General features: G+C 43.5%; 1 protein-coding gene across 2 annotated transcripts in view; it reads right to left on the bottom strand.

Moving 5' to 3' along the window:
- Nucleotides 1-906: 906 nt before the first annotated feature.
- TRAPPC8 (trafficking protein particle complex subunit 8) overlaps nucleotides 907-20467 on the bottom strand; it is a 145512-nt gene continuing 125951 nt past the window's right edge. For both annotated transcript variants that reach the window (XM_044292762.1, XM_044292763.1), the window contains 8 exons: nucleotides 17287-17383; nucleotides 15767-15838; nucleotides 14950-15008; nucleotides 10539-10712; nucleotides 8678-8779; nucleotides 5800-5945; nucleotides 3915-4004; nucleotides 907-1865 (listed from right to left, as the gene is read on the bottom strand). In XM_044292762.1, the coding sequence (XP_044148697.1) occupies nucleotides 1625-1865; nucleotides 3915-4004; nucleotides 5800-5945; nucleotides 8678-8779; nucleotides 10539-10712; nucleotides 14950-15008; nucleotides 15767-15838; nucleotides 17287-17383 (981 nt within the window). In that variant the 3' untranslated portion in view covers nucleotides 907-1624. The remainder of the gene's footprint in view (nucleotides 1866-3914; nucleotides 4005-5799; nucleotides 5946-8677; nucleotides 8780-10538; nucleotides 10713-14949; nucleotides 15009-15766; nucleotides 15839-17286; nucleotides 17384-20467) is intronic.

Raw genomic sequence — 20467 nt, 5'->3', positions numbered from 1 at the left:
AACCAAAACGTGGTACCAGAAACTGTGTAATTTGCACCTGATGCGCCAACACAGCCACATGATTAAGGACAGTCTCCCCTTCGGTTCATGTAAGCACATGATCCCAAGTGGCTGTCACTTGATTTTTCCATACCTAAGCCAGCCCCCTTGGTCCCAGTCTGTCAGCAAGAAAGCATCTTTGTGAATGTGCAGATTGAACTGGGGGGAATATAAGAATACAGAAGGAAGCACTAAGTAGAGAATCATACGCAGGGGACATACCAGGATTCCGTTAAAATATAGGACAAAATAGCGCAGTATGCTGCACTATCTTGTATGATAAAATGCCACGAAAATGTGACTCATCCCATACTCAATGGGCTCCATTTGTTACAGTCATTCGATGGCTTTGGTGTGTCTGTTATTTTCATTGTTCTGCTTCTATAACAGAGCAGAACAACGAAAACTGAAGGGCTGGTGTGAACCTAGTCTTAGTTGAAATTATGTCTTGATGACAGAACATTCTTTAAAAAAAAATTGGGGGGGGGGGGGGATTTTCTTTTTTTGGGGGAACTTTAACCCATCTATATCCCTAATTGTGTATTTGAAAAAGTTTTTTTTCTAAACTGGACAATTCTTTTAATCTGCATACAAATAAGATGCATCTTTATGAGCACTAGAATAAAATGTCTAAAGGTAACAGTGTTCAAATGTCTCCCAGCTGGAGACCAACCTGCCCAATCCTATTTGTTTGGGCCAAATGTCGTATGTCTATGGACAGCTTTAGACTAAATCACATTAACAATTTTACCATCTCTAGAAAAACTGTTTCAGGTCTGTTTGCAGAATGAATAAAATAAAAATAAAAAAATAAAAAAGGCAAAAATATGCGAAAAGACAGAAAAATAATCAATTTGTTTACTCGTATACTTGTTAAAACTTTTAATGTAGTATGTACATTATTTTATACTGTTAACATAATTAAGCAACAAGTAGTATATATTAGGGCCCTTCGTACAGCCTATTATATGCAAGGAAAGTCTTTAAAACAGCAAATATGGCATATGTTTTATTCTATGTACAATACATTTCTTATAAATATAATACATCATCCTCTATTCAAAAGCGGACTTTTCATCATACGTGGGCCTTTTCTAATCGTTAAAGTTCCACAATAAAGTGAATAAGGTTTGACATGAATGTTCTGGTTGTGTAAAATAGTGCACTCTTTACTGAGATGAATCAGGTTGTTACAATTATGAAGTTATTTAGTCATTATCTTTTCACACGAGTGCCTTCAAATCATAAAACACCCCCAAACAAATCTAGCTACATCTGGGAAATAAACAGCCATGAAGACCAAAAAGTGCAAATGACGGCAACACCTCACATGAATGGGCTCATAGACAATAGTAATTCGTCGGAAACACATTTGAACCAAACGTTAACATTTTGATTGACTATGAGAAAATAATTTTTTTTTCAGGTAAAATGTAATGTTTTTTTTTACACAGGGCAGGTGGGTGAATCAGTCACTTCTTGCATAAGGAAGGAGTCAACAGTCTAAATGCTTCCTATGGAATCTCTCAGAGCATCATATAAGGAGGCAGACATCCGGGAACGTGGGAGCCTTCATGGAAAGGAATCAATCAGTCACATTATTAATGACTATCAGTGCTGGCATGGAGCTCTGTTGATTGGTTTCGAATACCGTGACTTGGTCGGCCAGCTTGGCAAACACTCTGGGGGTTCCAAGATTATAGATTCCGGTGTGGACAAAACAAGCATTCAGCTTCAGGCGAAATATTTCATGTCTTTTCAACTGAAGTTTGTACTGAGTTTGCCCCAGCCAGGTAAAAGAACCATGGATTTCTAAGGCTTCAGGGCTAAAAAGGCAAAAGAAAAGTTTTGGTTATTATGTGATCTTCCAAAGGCACTGCCGCTTCTAAGGCTACTTTCACATCTGCGTTTTGGCTGGATCTGTCATAGACCAGCAAAAACGCTTTGGTTGTATCATCTCTAAAATAGCCATGAAGGATCCGGTACTAAAACCAATGTAAGGCTACATGCACACGACCGTGCTGTTTTTTTGCGGTCCGCAAACCGCGGATCCGCAAAAAACGGAAGGTGCCCGTGTTGCCTTCCGCAATTTGCGGAACGGAACGGGCGCCGGCAATATATCGCGGACAAGAATAGGACATGTTATATTTTTTTTTGCGGTGCCGCGGAACGGAGCCACGGGTGCGGACAGCACACTGGAGTGCTGTCTGCATCTTTTGTGGCTCTATTGAAAATTAATGGGTCCACATCCAAGCCGCTAAAACAGCGGCTCGGATGCAGACAAAAACAACGGTCGTGTGCATGTAGCCTAAGTCAATGGGGGACGGATCCGTTTTCTTTTGTGTCTGAAAAAAAGGATTCCGGCATCGCTGACTTACACTGTGTTTCACGTCGGATCCGCCTTGCTCCGCATCTCATGACGCACTCGAAAACACTTCTTGCAGCGTTTTTCTGTCCGCGATGAGAACGCAACCAAATGGAACAGAATGCATTCTCGAGCACTCTGTTCCGTTCCATTTCGTCCCCATTGACAACGAATGGAGAAAAAAACGAAGCGTTTTCCTCCGGTATTGAAATCCTATAACGATCTCAATAGCAGAAAAGAAAACGCTGATGTGAAAGTAGGCCAAGTCTCATGCTATGGAACCAGAGCTATAACCATCCGGTTTAGATCGCCATAGCTAGGGCTTCTATGCCCAGACAAAAGTATGACATGGATTACGGGGTTGTGCAGTGTCAGAATATTAGATTCATATTTAGATTGGCGGGGTCCGATTCCAGGCACCCCGTTGGTCAGCTGTTTGAAGTGAATGAGACGAGCCAGTGCTACAAGCTAGACGGCATACCGGTAAACATTCTAAAATCACGCAGCACTCATAGGAGCGCCGCGACCCCTTCAGACAGATGAATGGAGGGGGTGTTGGGAGGCTGACCCCCTCCACCACTGCTTATTTGATAGGTTATCAATATCTTGACACTGCACAACCCCTTTAGAGTTCTTTTTAGGCTACTTTCACACTGGCGTTTTGGTTTCCGTTTGTGAGATCCGTTCAGGGCTCTTACAAGCGGTCCAAAACGGATCAGTTTTGCCCTTAATGCATTCTGAATGGATAAGGGCTCCGTTCCTTCTCCATTCCGCTTTGGAGGCGGCCACCAAAACGCTGCTTGTGTGTCATCCATCCTGACACACAATGTAAGTCAATAGGGACGGATCCATTTTCACTGACACAATAGAAAACAGATCCGTCCTCCACTGACTTTCAATGGTGTTCAAGACGGATCCGTCTTGGCTATGTTACAGATAATACAAACGGATCCGTTCTGAACAGATGCACGCAGTTGCATTATCTGAACGGATGCGTTTGTGCAGACCCATGACGGATCCGCACCAAACGCGAGTGTGAAAGTAGCCTTATGCTACAGAATAAAACAAGTTATGAGTCAAGGAAATATTTGTTTTGTTCCCTGTATTAATGTACAGATATGTCACAAAGTATCAGCACATTAAGTCCATATTTGTGAAGATTCTTGCAGGGCTTCTATGGCTATTGAACTTGGGGCACGTTGCTCGTAGCTGCACCTTTATTAATAATCTCCCTGCACAGAGTGATCCGAGTGGCTGCAGATGCCTCATTACCTGCTGCTGTATGGAAGAGCCAGATTCCATAGACCTCAAGGGAAGCAAGCCTGTCCATGCAGTAGATCACAAGGATGAGCCTGCAGGTAGATAGTTCCCAGTCCCCCATACATAATGTATATTACAAAGGGTTAGCACGGGGACCCCATGTGAAATCCGTACATCGGCACTCCTGAGAACTAAACTGAGGTTTCTCTATACTGGACAGCGTAACATCAATATAGCTACACATACGTACCCTGTTGTTTTATGTCTTAGATCGATAATTACTTCAACTTCTGCCTGAGAACTATTGGAAAGCACAAGTGTAACTGGAACTATACAAAGGCTGCAAAAAGAGAACAAAATGCAGATTATTTATACAGTGAATGTGGCTGTGTGTCAGACACTACATCATATTAAAGGGGCTGTCCAAGAGGGGGGGGGGGGGGTCAATCTCCCGACACCCGCACCGATCAGCTATTTGAAGAGGCTGGCAGGAAGCTGCGACCTCGTCCTAGGCCAGTGAAGTCACGTTCATTGGTCACATGGCTAGGCACAGCTCAGCCCCATTCATGTGAATGGGTCTGGACCGTAATATCAAGCACAGTTGCTATACAATCTACAGCGCTGTGCTTGGTAAGCTGTGAGTGCTGTGGTGATCAGTGGGGGTGCGGGAGTCTGAGCCCCACAGATCAGATATTGGCGACATATCCCGAGTAGGCCATCAATATCAAAATCTCAGACCACTCATTTAATAATGATACAACAGGCCATGAATAGAAATGCTGACTAGTTATAGGGGAAAAATATTTTGTTTTTCTATATAATCGAATATTTGGCTGGAGAGGTAGCGGATCTCTGCTGCTGCTCTCTGAAACCTTTTGTGCTCACTATTAGTTCAGGAGAAAAGTAAGCGCTACGTTGATTTTTAAGGCTGAGTTCACACTTCAGGGATCTGGTCTGTTATTTCCATCAGTTATTGTGAGCCAAAAGTAGGTGCGGGCCAAAAACACAAAACAGGAGCAGATCTTTCCATTATACCTTATCTCTGAGTAGGCTTCACTATGGGTTTTGGCTCACAATAACTGATGGAAATAACTGACTAAATAACTGAAGTGTGAACTTAGCCTAATTTTCACATGCATTTTGACCATGAGTTGCAGGTGTCACCATGTCTTGGAGAGGCCTCAGTGGTAAAAGCTTGAGGAGCCCTGCTCCTGGACAAGCAGGCTCATCTCATCTCCCCTTGACTCACTATGGCACCAGGGAGGCATGGAATTTCTACTTTTTTTTTTTTAGGGGCTTTATAGTTCAGCTTTTACTGGGTATCTTACAAATGCTCCAAACTACAGAGAACCAGTTCTTCTATACAACTTAGTCTACTTTCACACTAGTGGCAGGATGGATCCGACAGGCTGTTCACCCTGTCGGATCCGTCCTGCCGCTATTTCGCAGTGCCGCTGCTCTGTCCCCATTGACTATAATGGGGACAAGGGCAGAGCTGCAGCGCAGCACAGCAAAAGGCCGCCGGACTAAAAGTACTGCATGTCCTACTTTTTAGCCCGGCGGCCTCTCATTATAGTCAATTGGGACGGAGCGGCGGTCCGGATCCGACAGGATGAACAGCCTGTCGGATCAGTCTTGCCACTAGTGTGAAAGTACTCTTAGGCTACTTTCACACTGGCGTTTTGGCTTTCCGTTTGTGAGATCCGTCATGGGGTCTCACAAGCGGTCCAAAACTGATCAGTTTGCATAATGCATTCTGAATGGAAAAGTATCCGCTCAGAATGCATTAGTTTGCATCAGTTCAGTCTCCATTCTGCTTTGGAGGCGGACACCAGAACGCTGCTTGATTGTCTGATGAAACTGAGCCAAACGGATCCGTCCTGGCACACAATGTAAGTTAATGGGAACGGATCCGTTTTCACTGACACACAATGGCACAATCGAAAACGGATCCTTCCTCCATTGACTTTCAATAGTGTTCAAGATGGATCCGTCTTGGCTATGTTAAAGATAATACAAACGGATCCGTTCTGAACGGATGCAGACGGTTATATTATCTGAACGGATCTGTCCATAACTATTAACCAGCATTTACCCCAAACTCTGTAAATAGAAAACTAGCCCATTCAAATTACCTTTTCTGATGGAAAGGGTGATTAAAGGACTCTGGGTAGTGGAGGCTTGTTTTTATCAGATTGGAAAGTTGTTCTGGAGACGGTCTCACAGCTACAGTCGTTTGCTCTGGTCTACTAAATTTTAGTAGAACCATTTCCGGCTGCTCCTTAATTAGGGGAAAAAAAAAAAAAAAGATTTGTAAATGGAAAAATAACATTTTGATCCTTGTTAAATGTTGTTAACTAATTACTAAATGTTATAAAGGGAAACAGGGGATTATTTTATGTCCCCAGAGTGCCACTTACTTTTAACTTTTTGGAAACGAGAGGTATTAAAATTATGAAGTTGCTTAAAGGGTTCCTGTCACTAGAATTTTCACTATTAAACTGTCTGACATTAGCGACGTGCGAATGTCAGCTGCACCTAACTCTGCTATTCTTGTGATTATTCATGCCCCCGTTACTTCAGAATTCTGACTTTTATAGTATGCAAATTAGCCTCTAGGACAGGGGGGGGAGCAGATGGCACCTAGAGGCTCCGTTCTCCCACCTCATTACACACCCTCCAAGTCTTGATTGACAGGGCCAGGCAGCGTTCACATCCTCCTGCCGCCCCTGTGCTCTAGGGAAATCTCGCGCAGTTCAGCATTCGGCGCAGGAGCGGTGAGGGTAGACGCTCGCCGGCTGCCAGCTTCCTTGCCATGCCTGCGCCAAATACTGAACGGCAGGAGATTTCCCCAGCGCACAGGGGCGGCAGGAGGATGTGAACGCTGCCTGGCCCTGTCAATCAAGACTTAGAGGCTCCGTTCTCCCACCTCATTACACGCCCTCCAAGTCTTGAGTGACAGGGCCAGGCAGCGTTCACATCCTCCTGCCGCCCCTGTGCGCTAGGGAAATCTCGCGCAGTTCAGCATTCGGTGCAGGAGCGGTGAGGGTAAGACGCTCTCCGCCCGCCAGCTTCCTTGCGGCGCCTGCGCCGAATACTGAATGGCAGGAGATTTCCCCAGCGCACAGGGCCGGCAGGAGGATGTGAACGCTGCCTGCCCCTGTCAATCAAGACTTTGAGGGTGTGCAATGAGGTCGGAGAACGGAGCCTCTAGGAGCAGGAGCAACGTCCCCTCCCCCCTGCTCCTAGAGGCTAATTTGCATACTATAAAAGTAAGAATTCTGCAGTAACGGGGGCATGAATAATCACAAGAATAGCAGAGTTAGGTGCAGCTGACATTAGCAGTATAATAGTGAAAATTCTAGTGACAGAAACCCTTTAAGACCCTTAAATCTGCAGGCAGCATGTTATAGAGCAGGAGAAGCCGAGCAGATTGATATATACATTTTGTGGGAAAAGATTCAGTAAAACCTGTAATTTATACATTTAGATCTCAACTTTTTTCTACCTTCTGTGAGCAACATTGTTACAGGAGGGTGGACTTACCAGTGATCAATGGCACTGAGCGTACAAGTGTGTATACAGAGGAAGCTGTCAGTCACTGATAACCCCTCCCCCTCCCGTACCGATAGCTGTTCACAGGACTGCAGATATAACTGTATAAACTACAGGTTTTACAGAATCTTTTCCCACAAAAATATATAATCGATCTGCTCGGCTTCTCCTGCTCTATACCATCCTGCTTTCAGATTGCATTGCATTTTTTGGTGACAGGACATCTTTAAGACCATAGCAGATATTCACCCACATCCCTTAAGACCATAGCAGATATTCGCCCCACATCTCCTAATATTAGTGCACCTAGATTTTGGTGTTAATTGTGCCAAAATGTGGCGCATCTAGGTCTGGAGAAAGTTTCCGTGCCTAGTTTGAAAAGGGATGCAGTGCTTCAATGGAAGCCGTACCGCAGTAACCAGCTCTGCCTCCTACACACGACTGACTGAGCTATAGAGCTGGGGCTCCTGCAGAACAACCGATCGGTAGAGGTGCAGGGTGTTTGATCCCAGCCTACAGAATATTAATGGCCTCTCTGGAGAATAGGCCATCAATATAAAGTGACCAGAAACCCCCTTGAAAGGATACTATAATCAGAAACCACAGTATAAACAGCTGAAGGGGGACTTACCCACGGCAGCAGTTAACCGGTGCTTCATGCGGTGGAGGAGGCCGTGGTGCTGTACTGTTTTTTGTCCCTACTGCGGAATATCTGTGGTAGGCGTTGGTTCCGGACAGGATTGCTCTCATCAGGGAAGGTTGCTCTGTGGTTAGGCTCTCTAGGGTATACTAGCCCCTTCACCTCTACCATCTAAGGGTGTAATAGGGTTTAAAGTATCCGCCTTTTTTGCCACCCAGATGACCCGATCCTGCATCAAGTTGAAGTCTGGGAACCCTTTCGTCCATTGTTATTACTGTGGTTCCCGTGTATGGCATCGAGTGCTGTTGCATTTTGGTCCTGTTTTGACCATTGTCTGTGACATATATGCACTTACGGTACCTGGTTCTTTTTGTAAATAATTTTTGGTATATTGGGGCAGTATATTTTTAACCTTTTGTACACTTCAGCTTTTTTTTTTTGCTTTTTCCACTGCATTGCATGGAAATTGCACACAGTTTTGATTTTGTACCCTATTAAGCTGGCCACATGCATAAGATAAATGATAGACCAAAAATATAATATGTAACCCTTCTCCACTACAACATATTGAGGCAAAGGAGAAACTGGACATGCTGGATTTCTATATGCCCAGTGCTTTGTTTCTATTGGAGGTAAGCTGCTTTCGGAGGATAAAACAAACATGCAAGCTCAGCCAAGTGCAAATACTTGGCCATCAGCTATTGCATGCAGATAGACAGAGTCACATATACAAATAGATAAAAAAATAAAAGCATGCACCAAGCTGAGTCATCGGCTGTGTATGTTACTACATCACACAAAGCCTTCTTGTAATTCACCTGCTTTTGAGGAGAAGACCGTGCCTCTGCTCCGATTGTCTGCAGCGTCACGTGATGCTGGCCTTCTAAAATAAGCTGTTTGTTATCTTCTATGACATATGCCTGCAATAAAAGCAGTCCACACATGAAAAACTGTACACAAAAAATATCTTTGGGTAAAACTTAACCTTTATTACCATTATGTATTAAAGATAGAATATATTAAATATGTATTGTCATCTAATCCCAAAAGGCATGCCTCAGCTTCAGGATGCTGCATTATTGTCATACTTTGTCCTCTAAAGAACCACTTATCCAACTGGGAAAACACGTCTGGACCATTACAGAGCTATGAAATGCATCATCGAGTAGGTGAGAGAGAAAGGGGTTAGCCACCGAGAAGTGGGGTCGCCCCCATCGGGGCAGGTGCTCCGCTTTTTGGCAGGGGTAGCCCGAGGAACACTGTAGAGCCAGTCCGTAATTTGGTCCCTACATCAAAGGTGGATTCCTCTCTCAACCTAGTACAACAGAATTAGGAATTAAAGGGCCGTTTACGCGGGCCAAGAACCCTACAGATAATCGCTAACAAGCATTCACAGGAATGCTTTTTTAGCGATTATCTGGCGGTGTAAATGTACCGCCGATTACTTGATGAACGAGTGAAACGCTCGTTCCTCAGGTAATTTTATCATCGTCGGCCGGCAGCAAATCGTGCTGTACAAACACAATCTGCTGCCAGCAAACGAGTCAGTATGGGGATGGGCGATGGCATTAGCGATTGCTCCTCCCCATACTCTGGAGGAGATCTACTCCACCATCGACCAGCAGATTGTTGGGAGGGAACGCTTGCTCAGGATAGGTCATCAATATCAGACCGGTAGGGGTCGACACCCGGCACCCCGCTGATCAGCTGTATGAAGGGAAGGCACGCCTCTCTTCATGCTCACTGCTGCTTTGCCATAGACATAGCACTGCATGCGCCTTCCTTTCATACAGCAGATCGGCGGGGGTGCTGGGTGTCGGACCCCCACCGATCTGATACTGAAGACCTATCCTGAGGATAGGTCATCAATATTAAAAGCCCAGAGAATCCCTTAAAGGTTTCTTAAAATGTGTTTTCGAGGAAATCACATCAAACGAGTTGTTCCATTTTGTATTTTCATGGTCAAGATGGGGTGACTGGAATTATGGCAACAACTGAATAGGCCAGCACTACGCTGTTTCAGTAACTCCCCTAGCAATGAATAGGTGCTTTGCAAACAGTGTAGGATAGCAAGCTATGTTGTTTCTGTGAATATGGGAGTTACGGAAGCAGGGAAGTGTTGGCTGCTTTGTCGTTTCCGTTATTACATCCATCACAAGCCAGCGCTTACTGAGATGGACAATCCCCTTACGGCATATCTCATTCCTGCTACCCTCACTGGTCAGTAGTGCGCGCCAGAGGGCTGTGGCTCTATTCAAGGTAACAGAGCGCAGCTCCAGTTTTCAACAACTGCAATTTAAAGGACGGATGCACTTTTGCAACCATACTTCCCACTTTTCATCTAAAAGGACAGATCCTGAACGTGACGGAAGCTTAGCAGATGTAGAGTTTAATGGGAAAACAGAGGGGGGCCTTTATCAAACTGGTGTAAAGTAGAACTGGCTTAGCGTCCCATAGCAACCAATCAGATTACTCCTTTCATTTTGGACAGCTCCTTTGGAAAACGAAAACTTGGAATCTGATTGGTTGCTAGGGGCCATTAAGCCAGTTCTACTTTACACTAGTTTGATAAATGACCCCCAAAGTCTTTTGATAGAAGGATCTAAGCAGTGTAATATGACCAATACATGTAACCCTAGAGCACCATGATCTGTACCGGCACCGTTACACATGACTTACCTTCCACAATACAATTATACTAAGGTTTATTTCACTGCACTTCTGTATCAACCGAACTGCCTCGTCAGGTAGTGATTTTGTGGCGTAATTTGTGTGAGGAGGCTCTTTTTTCTTAAACTGTGATAAACAACTTCGGAAAAAGAAATCTGCACAAGGAGTGGTTGAGCTTATTATCTGCAAAATAATGGCACATTACAATAAATCACGGCACTGCTCCCATAAAATACACCAAATAGTACAATACTTGTAATGCATTTCTGTGACATATGTGGTAGAAATACATGCAGACAAGTCAGCTAAAGGAGCAGCCCGTTCCAGGGCAAAGACGCCCCTCTCTACGACATTCAAATGCTGCCACACGGTGCATGGAAAGATTGTGCTGTTTGGGGCTTCCATAAGTGGTCCAAGTGAAGGACGACCCATGTACAGGCGACAGGGTTACGAGTGTCTGATGCGCATTGACGGGAGTATAGGATAAAGGTTTATATGCTGGCTATGATAGTAATGTGTCAGAATTCAAAGTGCAACATAGCTTGTTCTGTAAGGGGCTGTGTAGTTGTAGACTGGTCAGAGACCACCCTGTCCTTGGCTATGATAGTAATGTGTCAGAATTCAAAGTGCAACATAGCTTGTTCTGTAAGGGGCTGTGTAGTTGTAGTCTGGTCAGAGACCACCCTGTCCATTACCAATGGGCACATGAGCATCAGAACTGGACCATGGAGCAATAGAATATGGTGGCCTAGTCTGATGAATTACACTGAACAAAAATAAACGCAACACTTTCAGTTTTGCTCCCATTTTTCATGAGCTGAACTCAAAGATCTGAAACATTTTCTACATACACAAAAGACCCATTACTCTCAAATATTGTTCACAAATCTGTGTTAGTGAGCACTTCTCACCTCACAGGTGTGGAATATCAAGGTGCTGATTAGACAGCATAAATATTGCACAGGTGTGCCTTAGACTGCCCACAATAAAAGACCACTCTGAGATGTGCAGTTTGATCACACAGCACAATCCCACAGATGTCGCAACATTTGAGGGACTGTGCAATTGGCATGCTGACTGGAGGAATGTCTACCAGAGCTGTTTGCAGTGCAATGAATGTTCATTTCTCTACCATAAGCCCTCTCCAAAGGCGTTTCAGAGAATTTGGCAGTGCATCCAACTGGCCTCACAACCGCAGACCACATGTAACCACACCAGTCCAGGACCTCCACATCTAGCATGTTCACCTTCATGATCGTCTGAGACCAGCCACCTGGACAGCTGCAGCATCAGTCGGTTTGCATAATCAAACAATATCTGGACAAACTAAAAGAAACCGTTTCAGGGAAGCTCATCTGCATGCTCGTCGTCCTCATCAGGGTTTGGACCTGACTGCAGTTCGTCATCGTAACCGACTTGAGTGGGCAAATGCTCACATTTTATGGCGTCTGGCACGTTGGGAGAGGCGTTGTGTTCACGGATGAGTTCTGGTTTTCACTGTTCAGGGCAGATGGCAGACAGCGTGTGTGGCGTTGTGTAGGTGAAAGGTTTGCTGACGTCAACGCTGTGAATCGAGTGGCCCATGGTGGCGGTGGAGTTATGGTATGGGCAGGCGTATGTTATGGACAACGAACACAGGTGCATTTTATTGATGCCATTTTGAATGCACAGATACCGTGACGAGATCCTGAGGCCCATTGCTGTGTCATTCATCCACGACCATCACCATGTTGCAGCATGATAATGCACGGCCCCATATTGCAAGGATCTGTACACAATTCCTGGAAGCTGAAAACATCCCAGTTCGTGCATGGCCAGCATACTCATCGGACATGTCACCCATTGAGCATGTTTGGGATGCTCTGGATCGGCATATACGACAGCGTGTTCCAGTTCCTGCCAATATTCTGCAACTTCGCACAGCTATTGAAGAGGAGTGGACCAACCTGATCAACTCTATGTGACGGAGATGTGTTGCACTGCATGAGGCAAATGGGGGCCACACCAGATATGGACACCCCCCCCCACACACACACACACAGTAAGGCAAAACTGTGCACATTCCAGAGTGGACTTTTATTGTGGGCAGTCTAAGGCACACCTGTGCAATATTTATGCTGTCTAATCAGCGCCTTGATATGCCACACCTGTGAGGTGGGATGGATTATCTCGGCAAAGGAGAAGTGCTCACTAACACAGATTTAGACAGATGTGTGAACAATATGTGAGAGTAATGGGTCTTTTGTGCATGTAGAAAATGTTTCAGATCTTTTGAGTTCAGCTCATACAAAATGGGAGCAAAACCAAAAGTGTTGCGTTTATATTTTTGTTCAGTGTATGTTGCCTTTACATTATGTGGATGGCCATATGCATGGGCATCACTCTTCTGGGAAAAAGATGATACAAAGATGAACTATAGGAAGAAGTCATAGCCACTGTAGGCAACGTGATGCTCTGGACAATGTTCTGCTGGGAAAACTTGGGTTTTTGCATCCATGTGGATGTTACTTTGGTACAATATGGACCAAATACCTAAACATTCTTGCAGACCATGTACCCCCTTTATGGCAATGATGTTCCCTTTGGATGATGTCACATTATGTCTTTTATTGAATTTTTAGCTGTGTTTCTTATTGTCCTTTTTTTTTTGCTGTGTTTAGATGTTGGGCAGTAGTAAAATATACAAACGTTTTTTGTATGATTTTTGTATGAGTTCATAATACTTTTCTGTCCGTTTTTGCAACCTTGGATTTTATTTTTATTTTTTCAAACCACAGCATATTCTGGTTGTGGCATTTCTTCCGGTGTTTTCTCATAGCTTTCACGTGCAAAAGATTGTTGCAGACAATTTTCTACCACAAAAAATCTGCACCATTCATTTGAATGAGGTTGTTTTGGCTGGAAGCACATGGATTTCTGCAAGCTACATTCAGGTGAATGGAATAGTTTCAGTTACAGAAAACCTTCAACAAAATCTGCCACGTGTCAAGACACCCTAAATGTCTGAAAATAATAGCACAAAAAAATTGCATCTCCCCTAATGGTTTTTCTTTACAACCTTAAAAAAAAAAAAAAAAAAAAAAAAAAAAAAAGGATTTTTTTTATTTTTTTGTATGACAGCACCCTAATGGCATCTTTCAGCAGTATAATGCACCCTACCACACTCCAAAAACTGTTCAGGAATGGCTTGAGAAATATGACAAGTTCGAGGTGTTGACTTGGCCTCTACATTGTCCAGATTTCATTCTGTGGGATGTGCTGCAGCATAAGGTGGACCGACACAATATTAGGCAGGCGGTTTTAATGTCATGGCTGCTCAGTGTAAAAAGAACCTCTAAAGCATGACCAAATCTAAAATGTATTGAGGATCATAATTGTCTACGTAAAAAAATAAGGCAAAGAGATACGGGTCACTTGATTAAACAGGATAGAGACTAGTGATGAGCGGCAGGGGCTATATTAGAATTTGCGATAGTTCACGAATATTCGGGTGAATATTCGTCATATATTCACAAATTCGAGGTTATTTTCTTGATTGCGGAAAATCGGCAATGTAATATTCGCGTAATACGCGCGAAATACAGGCATGAGTCACTTCTGCTACATTTCCCAAGCTGCTAGAAGTTTCCTGAGACTGGAGAAAATAGTTGGCACGGTAGAACATTAAAAATGGCTTTATATGCAGTTTGAGTGCTCCAATATTTTCGCGATTGCGCTAAACGGCACTAATGATGCGAATATTTTGGCGCAATACGCGAAACTTCACATTTTAGCAGGTCTGCATGTACGTATGGACAGCAGAACCTATCACACTGTACTGCAACAGCTACACAATATCCGGATATAACCTACACTGACTATCTCCCACTAACTATATGTATTATATACACTCACCTAAAGAATTAGGCAACTTTCCTATTGGTTGCTTGTGATGTTGCTAAGCTCAGACTAAGACATTGCAACCTTCTCATTGGCCCACAAGCAAGAAGGGAGGTTACTGATAAAAAAAAATCTAGAATATTCGAAATTGCGAATATATATCACTATATTCTAAATATTCGTGAATTCTCGAAGTGCCGATATTCGCAATTAATATTCGCGATTTGAATATTCGCGCCCAACACTAATAGAGACCTGCAAAATATAAAAATGGTAGGCACTCCAAATAACTATTCGCATAACTAAAAAGTCAAACAAATGTTCCTATAGATACTTTATGCGCACTGGTTTCTATATAAAGTATAGCTGTGGATTTAAATGGCATAGCATTGCCGGGTATATTCTTCTTTACATCCAGAAACTGCCCCTTCCCTGCTAAAGGCCCTTCTACGTAGGGCGATGACACTGATGCAGATGGACAGAGAGCTCTGCTACAGTGTAAGGCACGCTGTATCATGTTTTATTAGCTAAAATGACATACCTGTTCTCCTCCGGAAACAATGTCACCAAAGGTGTATTTGTCCGATGGCTGTTCAGGACCTAAATATTATAGACATAGGTAGGTATAGTTAGAGAAACAGTGATGCATGTGTAATATGGTAACACACAGCATACTAGTAAGACATACTATCCAGAAGTATGCCCCCATCATTCTAAAGATGACAAGATTCTGGAAATATCAAAAGAATGAAGGCATCACTGGTATCCTGTCAGTCACCAGCACAAACCTCCATCGCCCATAGGACTACATTACTCTATGGATAAAGGATTGCATTCGTAAAGAGTGCCTTGGATAGGGATAAGGTTGGGGCAGAATTGTCACCATTAGGCACATTTATTCCAACATTTTGCCATTCCAGGTTTTAGATCCATCTAGTAAAAGGTTAAAAGTTTATAAAAAGTAGTCGCATAACGTAAACTAGGAATATTAAAGAGGTTATCCAATTTCAGAAACATCCCCCCATGTGCCGGGCCCCTCACAGGTAATATACTGACCCCGCTTCCTGCGGCGGGGGAAACAGCCAATGGCAGATGGGGACGAGCCTCCCTAGCATCACCCGCGGTGCTAGGGAGGCTCACCCTTGTCGCTGTCTGCCATTGGCTGCTCTCCCCCCCCCCCCGACACCGGAAGTTTTAATCTGTGTGCAGGGAGAAGCAGCAGTGGCGGTGCGGGGACCAGGAGCACCGCAGGAAGCGGGCTAAGTATATTACCTGTGAGGGGCCCGGCACATGAAGGGGTTGTTTCTGAAATTGGATAACCCCTTTAAATCACAGGCTATATTGAAATATTACCTTACCTAAGGAGGACTGTTTACAACGAACCACTTTGAAGCACATTTTGGCCCTTTCTCTTCCGGTAAGTTTAGTATCTAAGATGGAAGAAAAACATAGCTTCTGTCAGCATCAGAAACATCTTTATGAGCTCTGATAATGCAGTGGGACATTTACATCAGATTACAGTGCCTGGTGTAAGGACCTTAACCAATCCTGGTAGGCGATGGTCCCAGAGATGGGACCTTTTATGGCATATGGCTGCTGGGAGGATGGACTCTGGAAAGAATCAGTCTCCTTTTCCCTCTGGCAGCTCACAATATAGTCCCTTCTTACTTCCCCTACCAGAAGAAGTCTTCTCAGCAGAGGTTCTGCTTACTTCCTGACAACCACCGCAGAAAGGAACAGCTGCTCTATGAATGGCTCTGTAGATGCTGCAATCGACAGAGCCCTTTGGTAGTACTCAGAAGCCATGAGTACCACTATCAATGCTATTTGCTGTATTTTACCTTGAGCAAACATAAAAATGATATAAAAAACTATTTGGCTTAGGCTACTTTCACACTTGCGTTCGGGGCTCCGCTTGTGAGCTCCGTTTGAAGGCTCTCACAAGCGGCCCTGAACGGATCCGTCCAGCCCTAATGCATTCTGAGTGGATGCGGATCCGCTCAGAATGCATCAGTTTGACTCCGTCTGTCCTCCGCTCTGCTCAGCAGGCGGACACCCGAACGCTGCTTGCAGCGTTCGGGTGTCCGCCTGGCCGTGCGGAGGCAAACGGATCCGTCCAGACTTACAATGTAAGTCAATGGGGACGGATCAGTTTGAAGTTGACACAGTATGGCTCAGTTTTCAAACGGATCCGTCCCCCATTGACTTTCAATGTAAAGTCAAAACGGATCCGTTTGCACTATCATGAACATGGTAATGAACATTGTTCATGGTAATGCAAACGGATCCGCTCCGAACGCAAGTGTGAAAGTAGCCTTAGGTCTCCTCCCTGTGCTGCTATAGCATGAGGACACTCAAAGGCACTAGCAAGTATTGACAGCACATATTGCCCTGGTCATTACGGTGTCCGTTTTGAGGTCCGCAAACCGCGGACCCGCAAATATGTATGAGGTCCGTATGTTGTCCAGATTTTATTTTTGAGTACACATGCAGAATAACAGGCCGAACTGGATGGACAAATGTATTTTTTTGGCCTTATGTACTATGTTACTATGTCACATTGTCTTCAATGGGTCCGTGGTCTGCATATTCTATCTTTTTGTAGAACAGACATACAAATTTAGAAAGCAGAAGGATGTTCCGTATGTTTTCTGCATCGAAATGTCCATTCGCAAAAAGATAAAACATGTCCTATACTTGGCCCCGAAATGTGGGCCACAAGATGCATACCGCCGTATACATGAGGCCTAATAGTAGCTTTTCTCCGTTCCCCTCTAATGACACACTTTTGCACTCTCTACCTGTAACAATAGTTTCCCAGTTCATTTATAAAAAGGAGATAAAATACTATAAACTCTATTGTCAAAAAAGAACATACCTTTATCAGCTGTGGGATTGACCACTTTCTGCAGCTCCCAGTTCCTACTACTGCTGGACACTTGTACTATATGAAATTCTTTAACACCTGCTTCACTCTAGAATCCGAAAAAGAAATTGTGCAAAAAGCAAGTAAGTGGTGTAAAATTGCAAAATGTTGCAAAACTTTAGTGAAAACAAGCCCCAACAAGGTCACAAGTGCAGGGATTAATACATTTCCCCACTGCTTTCTTCAGTGAGTTTTAAAAAGGGGTTCCTCCAAAGCAATCAGTTTTATTTTTTGATTTTTTTGTAAAAGGTACCGCTGGATTTAATTTCAACGGGCGGATGGACCTCTCCCCTTCGGTACCAGTCTGTAACTAATCTTGTTGATGCTTAGTGCAACTGTCTGTATTCTGTATGTGCACACTTATCATGTGTACAGCGCCATGGAATAAATAATACTGCATTGGTGGCCACAGGGGCCTTAAGCTAAATACCGCTGAAGCAAGAGATGGGCTGCAGCCGTCATCTGCAGAATAGGGACATGTCAAGGCTGTATCAGCAACGAGGTTCACAGCAGGGGGGGGGGGGGGGGGGGGCATTGGAACTGAGGGGGGTTGGGACTTTAACCACTTCAAGACCAAGCCACATTTTGCTAATCTGACATGTGTCACTTTATATGGTAATAACTCTGGAACGCTTTTACTTATCCAAGCCATTCTGAGATCGTTTTCGCGTGACATATTGTACTTCATGACAGTGGTAAATTTGAGTCAATGTTTTACCTTTATTTATAAAAAATAAATAGTTATTACTTTACATTCCCCATATGTAGTGTTGTTTCGATACCAAAATTTTGATTCTGTTTCAATACCATGAAAAAGAATTGCGATACTTTATACCACGCGAAAAAAATAAAACGCCAAAAAAGCCACGTGCATTCAGCATTTTATGGAACGTCCAGCTCATAATGGAACAGTCCGATCCTTTTGGGGGGGGGAACAAGGCAACAAAAAAAAAAAAAAAGGCAAATCGCGCAATTTTTATTCCATTTTTTTCTGTTACGGCATTCACCGCATAGGACATTTTTTAAATATTTCAATAGTTTGGACTTTTTGGACATGGCGATATGTAATATGTTTATTTATTTATTGTTTATATATTTTATATGTAACATTGGGAAAGGGGGTGATTTATACTTAATATTTTATTTATATTATTACTTTTTATTTAATAACCATTTACCCCCTTAGGGGCTAGAACGTGAGATCTTTTAATCCCTTGTCCTATTCACCCTAATAGAGATCTCTCCCTGCTGACCTGTGCATAGTACACACAGCAGCAGGAAGCTTACCATGGCAGCCAGGGCTTCAGTAGCATCTGGGGAGGAGGGGATGGGACCCTGTGGGGGGGTGGGGGCGCACTGCGCCATCAATGATTTTAATACGGGGGGGGGGGGGGGCTGAGGGGAGGAGGCGCACTGCGCCACCAATGATAACATTTAATACAGGAGGCGGCACCTGACGGGTTAACTGCCGCTGCTCGCACCCGCCTCCTGGATTTGTATTTAACGCTTACTTTCATTGGTGGCGCAGTGCGCCGCCCCTCTCTCATCAATGGTGGCAGCGACACAGGGGAGAGGGAGAGAGAGTGCTTCCTTCTCTGTGCTGCTGAGGAGAACACAGAGCAGCACGCTCCGTGTTCTCTGATACTAGACTGTGCAATAGCGAAGCCTAGTATGAAAAAAAAAAAAAGAAGGCAAATCTCGGTATCGAGGTCGATACCCAAAACAACCGTACCCATATGTCTACTTTACTTTATGCTGGCATCATTTTGTAAATGTGATTTTATTAGGACACTAGAAGGCTTAAAATTTTAGAAGCAATTTTGAATTTTTTAAATCAAATTTCCAAACCCACTTTTTAAGGGCTAAATTCAGTTATGAAGTCACTTTGTGGGGGCTTACTCCCCTCAAATTATTCAAAACTGATTTTACAATCTCTGATACCCTTTTAGGTGCTCCACAAGAATTAAAGGAAAACGGAGGTGAATTTTTTTTGCAGATTTTTCCATTTGAATTATTATTTTTTTCCAGTAAAGCAGCAAGGGTTTACAGTAAAACAAATTTTAACATTTATTACCCTGATTCTGCTGTTTACAGAAACATCCCATATGTGAACATAAACTGCTGTATGGGCACACAGCAGGTCTCAGAAGAGAAAGAGCACCATATGGTGTTTTTGGGTGCCATGTCACATTTAAAGAGAACCTAAAAAGGTACTCCTACAGTAGAAACCTCTTCTAAGTGACCCCATTTTGGAAACTACACCTAATTTATTGAGGGATGTAGTAACCGCTTTGACCCAACAGGCGTTTCATAGAATTTAGAAACACCGGCCTGTGAAGAAGAAAAATGTCATTTCCAATAAAAATAAAATGTTGCATAGGCTCCCCATTTTTCATTTTCACAAGGGGTAACAAGAAAAAAAAAGCACCCAAAATCAGTTTGTCCTGAACATGGAAACACCCCATTGGTGGTTGCAAACTATTATTTGGGTACACGACATGAATCAGAAGAGATGGAATCCCAAACCATTTTTTGACTGGCAGGGCAGATCTTTTTGGAATGGTTTTCGGACACCATGTCACGACACTGAGGTATCCATAGTGTAGAAACCCCCAAAAAGTGACCCCATTTTGCAAACTACACCCTTCAAGGAATTTTATGGAGCGGTGTAGTGAGCACTTTTACCCAAAAGTTGTTTCATAGAATTTAGAACCATTTTTTTTCTAGTAAAATATTGGTTTAGCCACAGATTTTTCATTTTTACAAGGGGTAACAGGAGAAAAGGAACCCCACAATTTGTTACCCTTTTTCCCCTGAATACGGAAACACCCCATATGTGATCGTACGCTGCTGTCTGGGCACACTACAGGGCTCAGAAGAGAAAGAGCACCATGTGCATTTGAGGAGTAGATTGGTGATTGATACAGGACACTCCAGAGCTTCTGAGGTGAAATATATATATTTGAGAGATTATCAAACAAAAAACACACAAGTGACTCAGTTTTAGAAACCTCATCCCTTACAATATTTTTCAAAGGGGAAGCATTTTGACCCAAACATTTGCAAAAATGACTTTACAACAGATTGTGCAAAGTAAAAATTGCTATTTTTACAGATATGCCAATATATAGTG

Source organism: Bufo gargarizans, chromosome 5 (assembly GCF_014858855.1).
Source record: "Bufo gargarizans isolate SCDJY-AF-19 chromosome 5, ASM1485885v1, whole genome shotgun sequence".
Lineage (NCBI taxonomy): Eukaryota > Metazoa > Chordata > Amphibia > Anura > Bufonidae > Bufo > Bufo gargarizans.
Note: the sequence above shows the minus strand (reverse complement) of the source record. Positions and strands in the feature narration are given on the sequence as shown.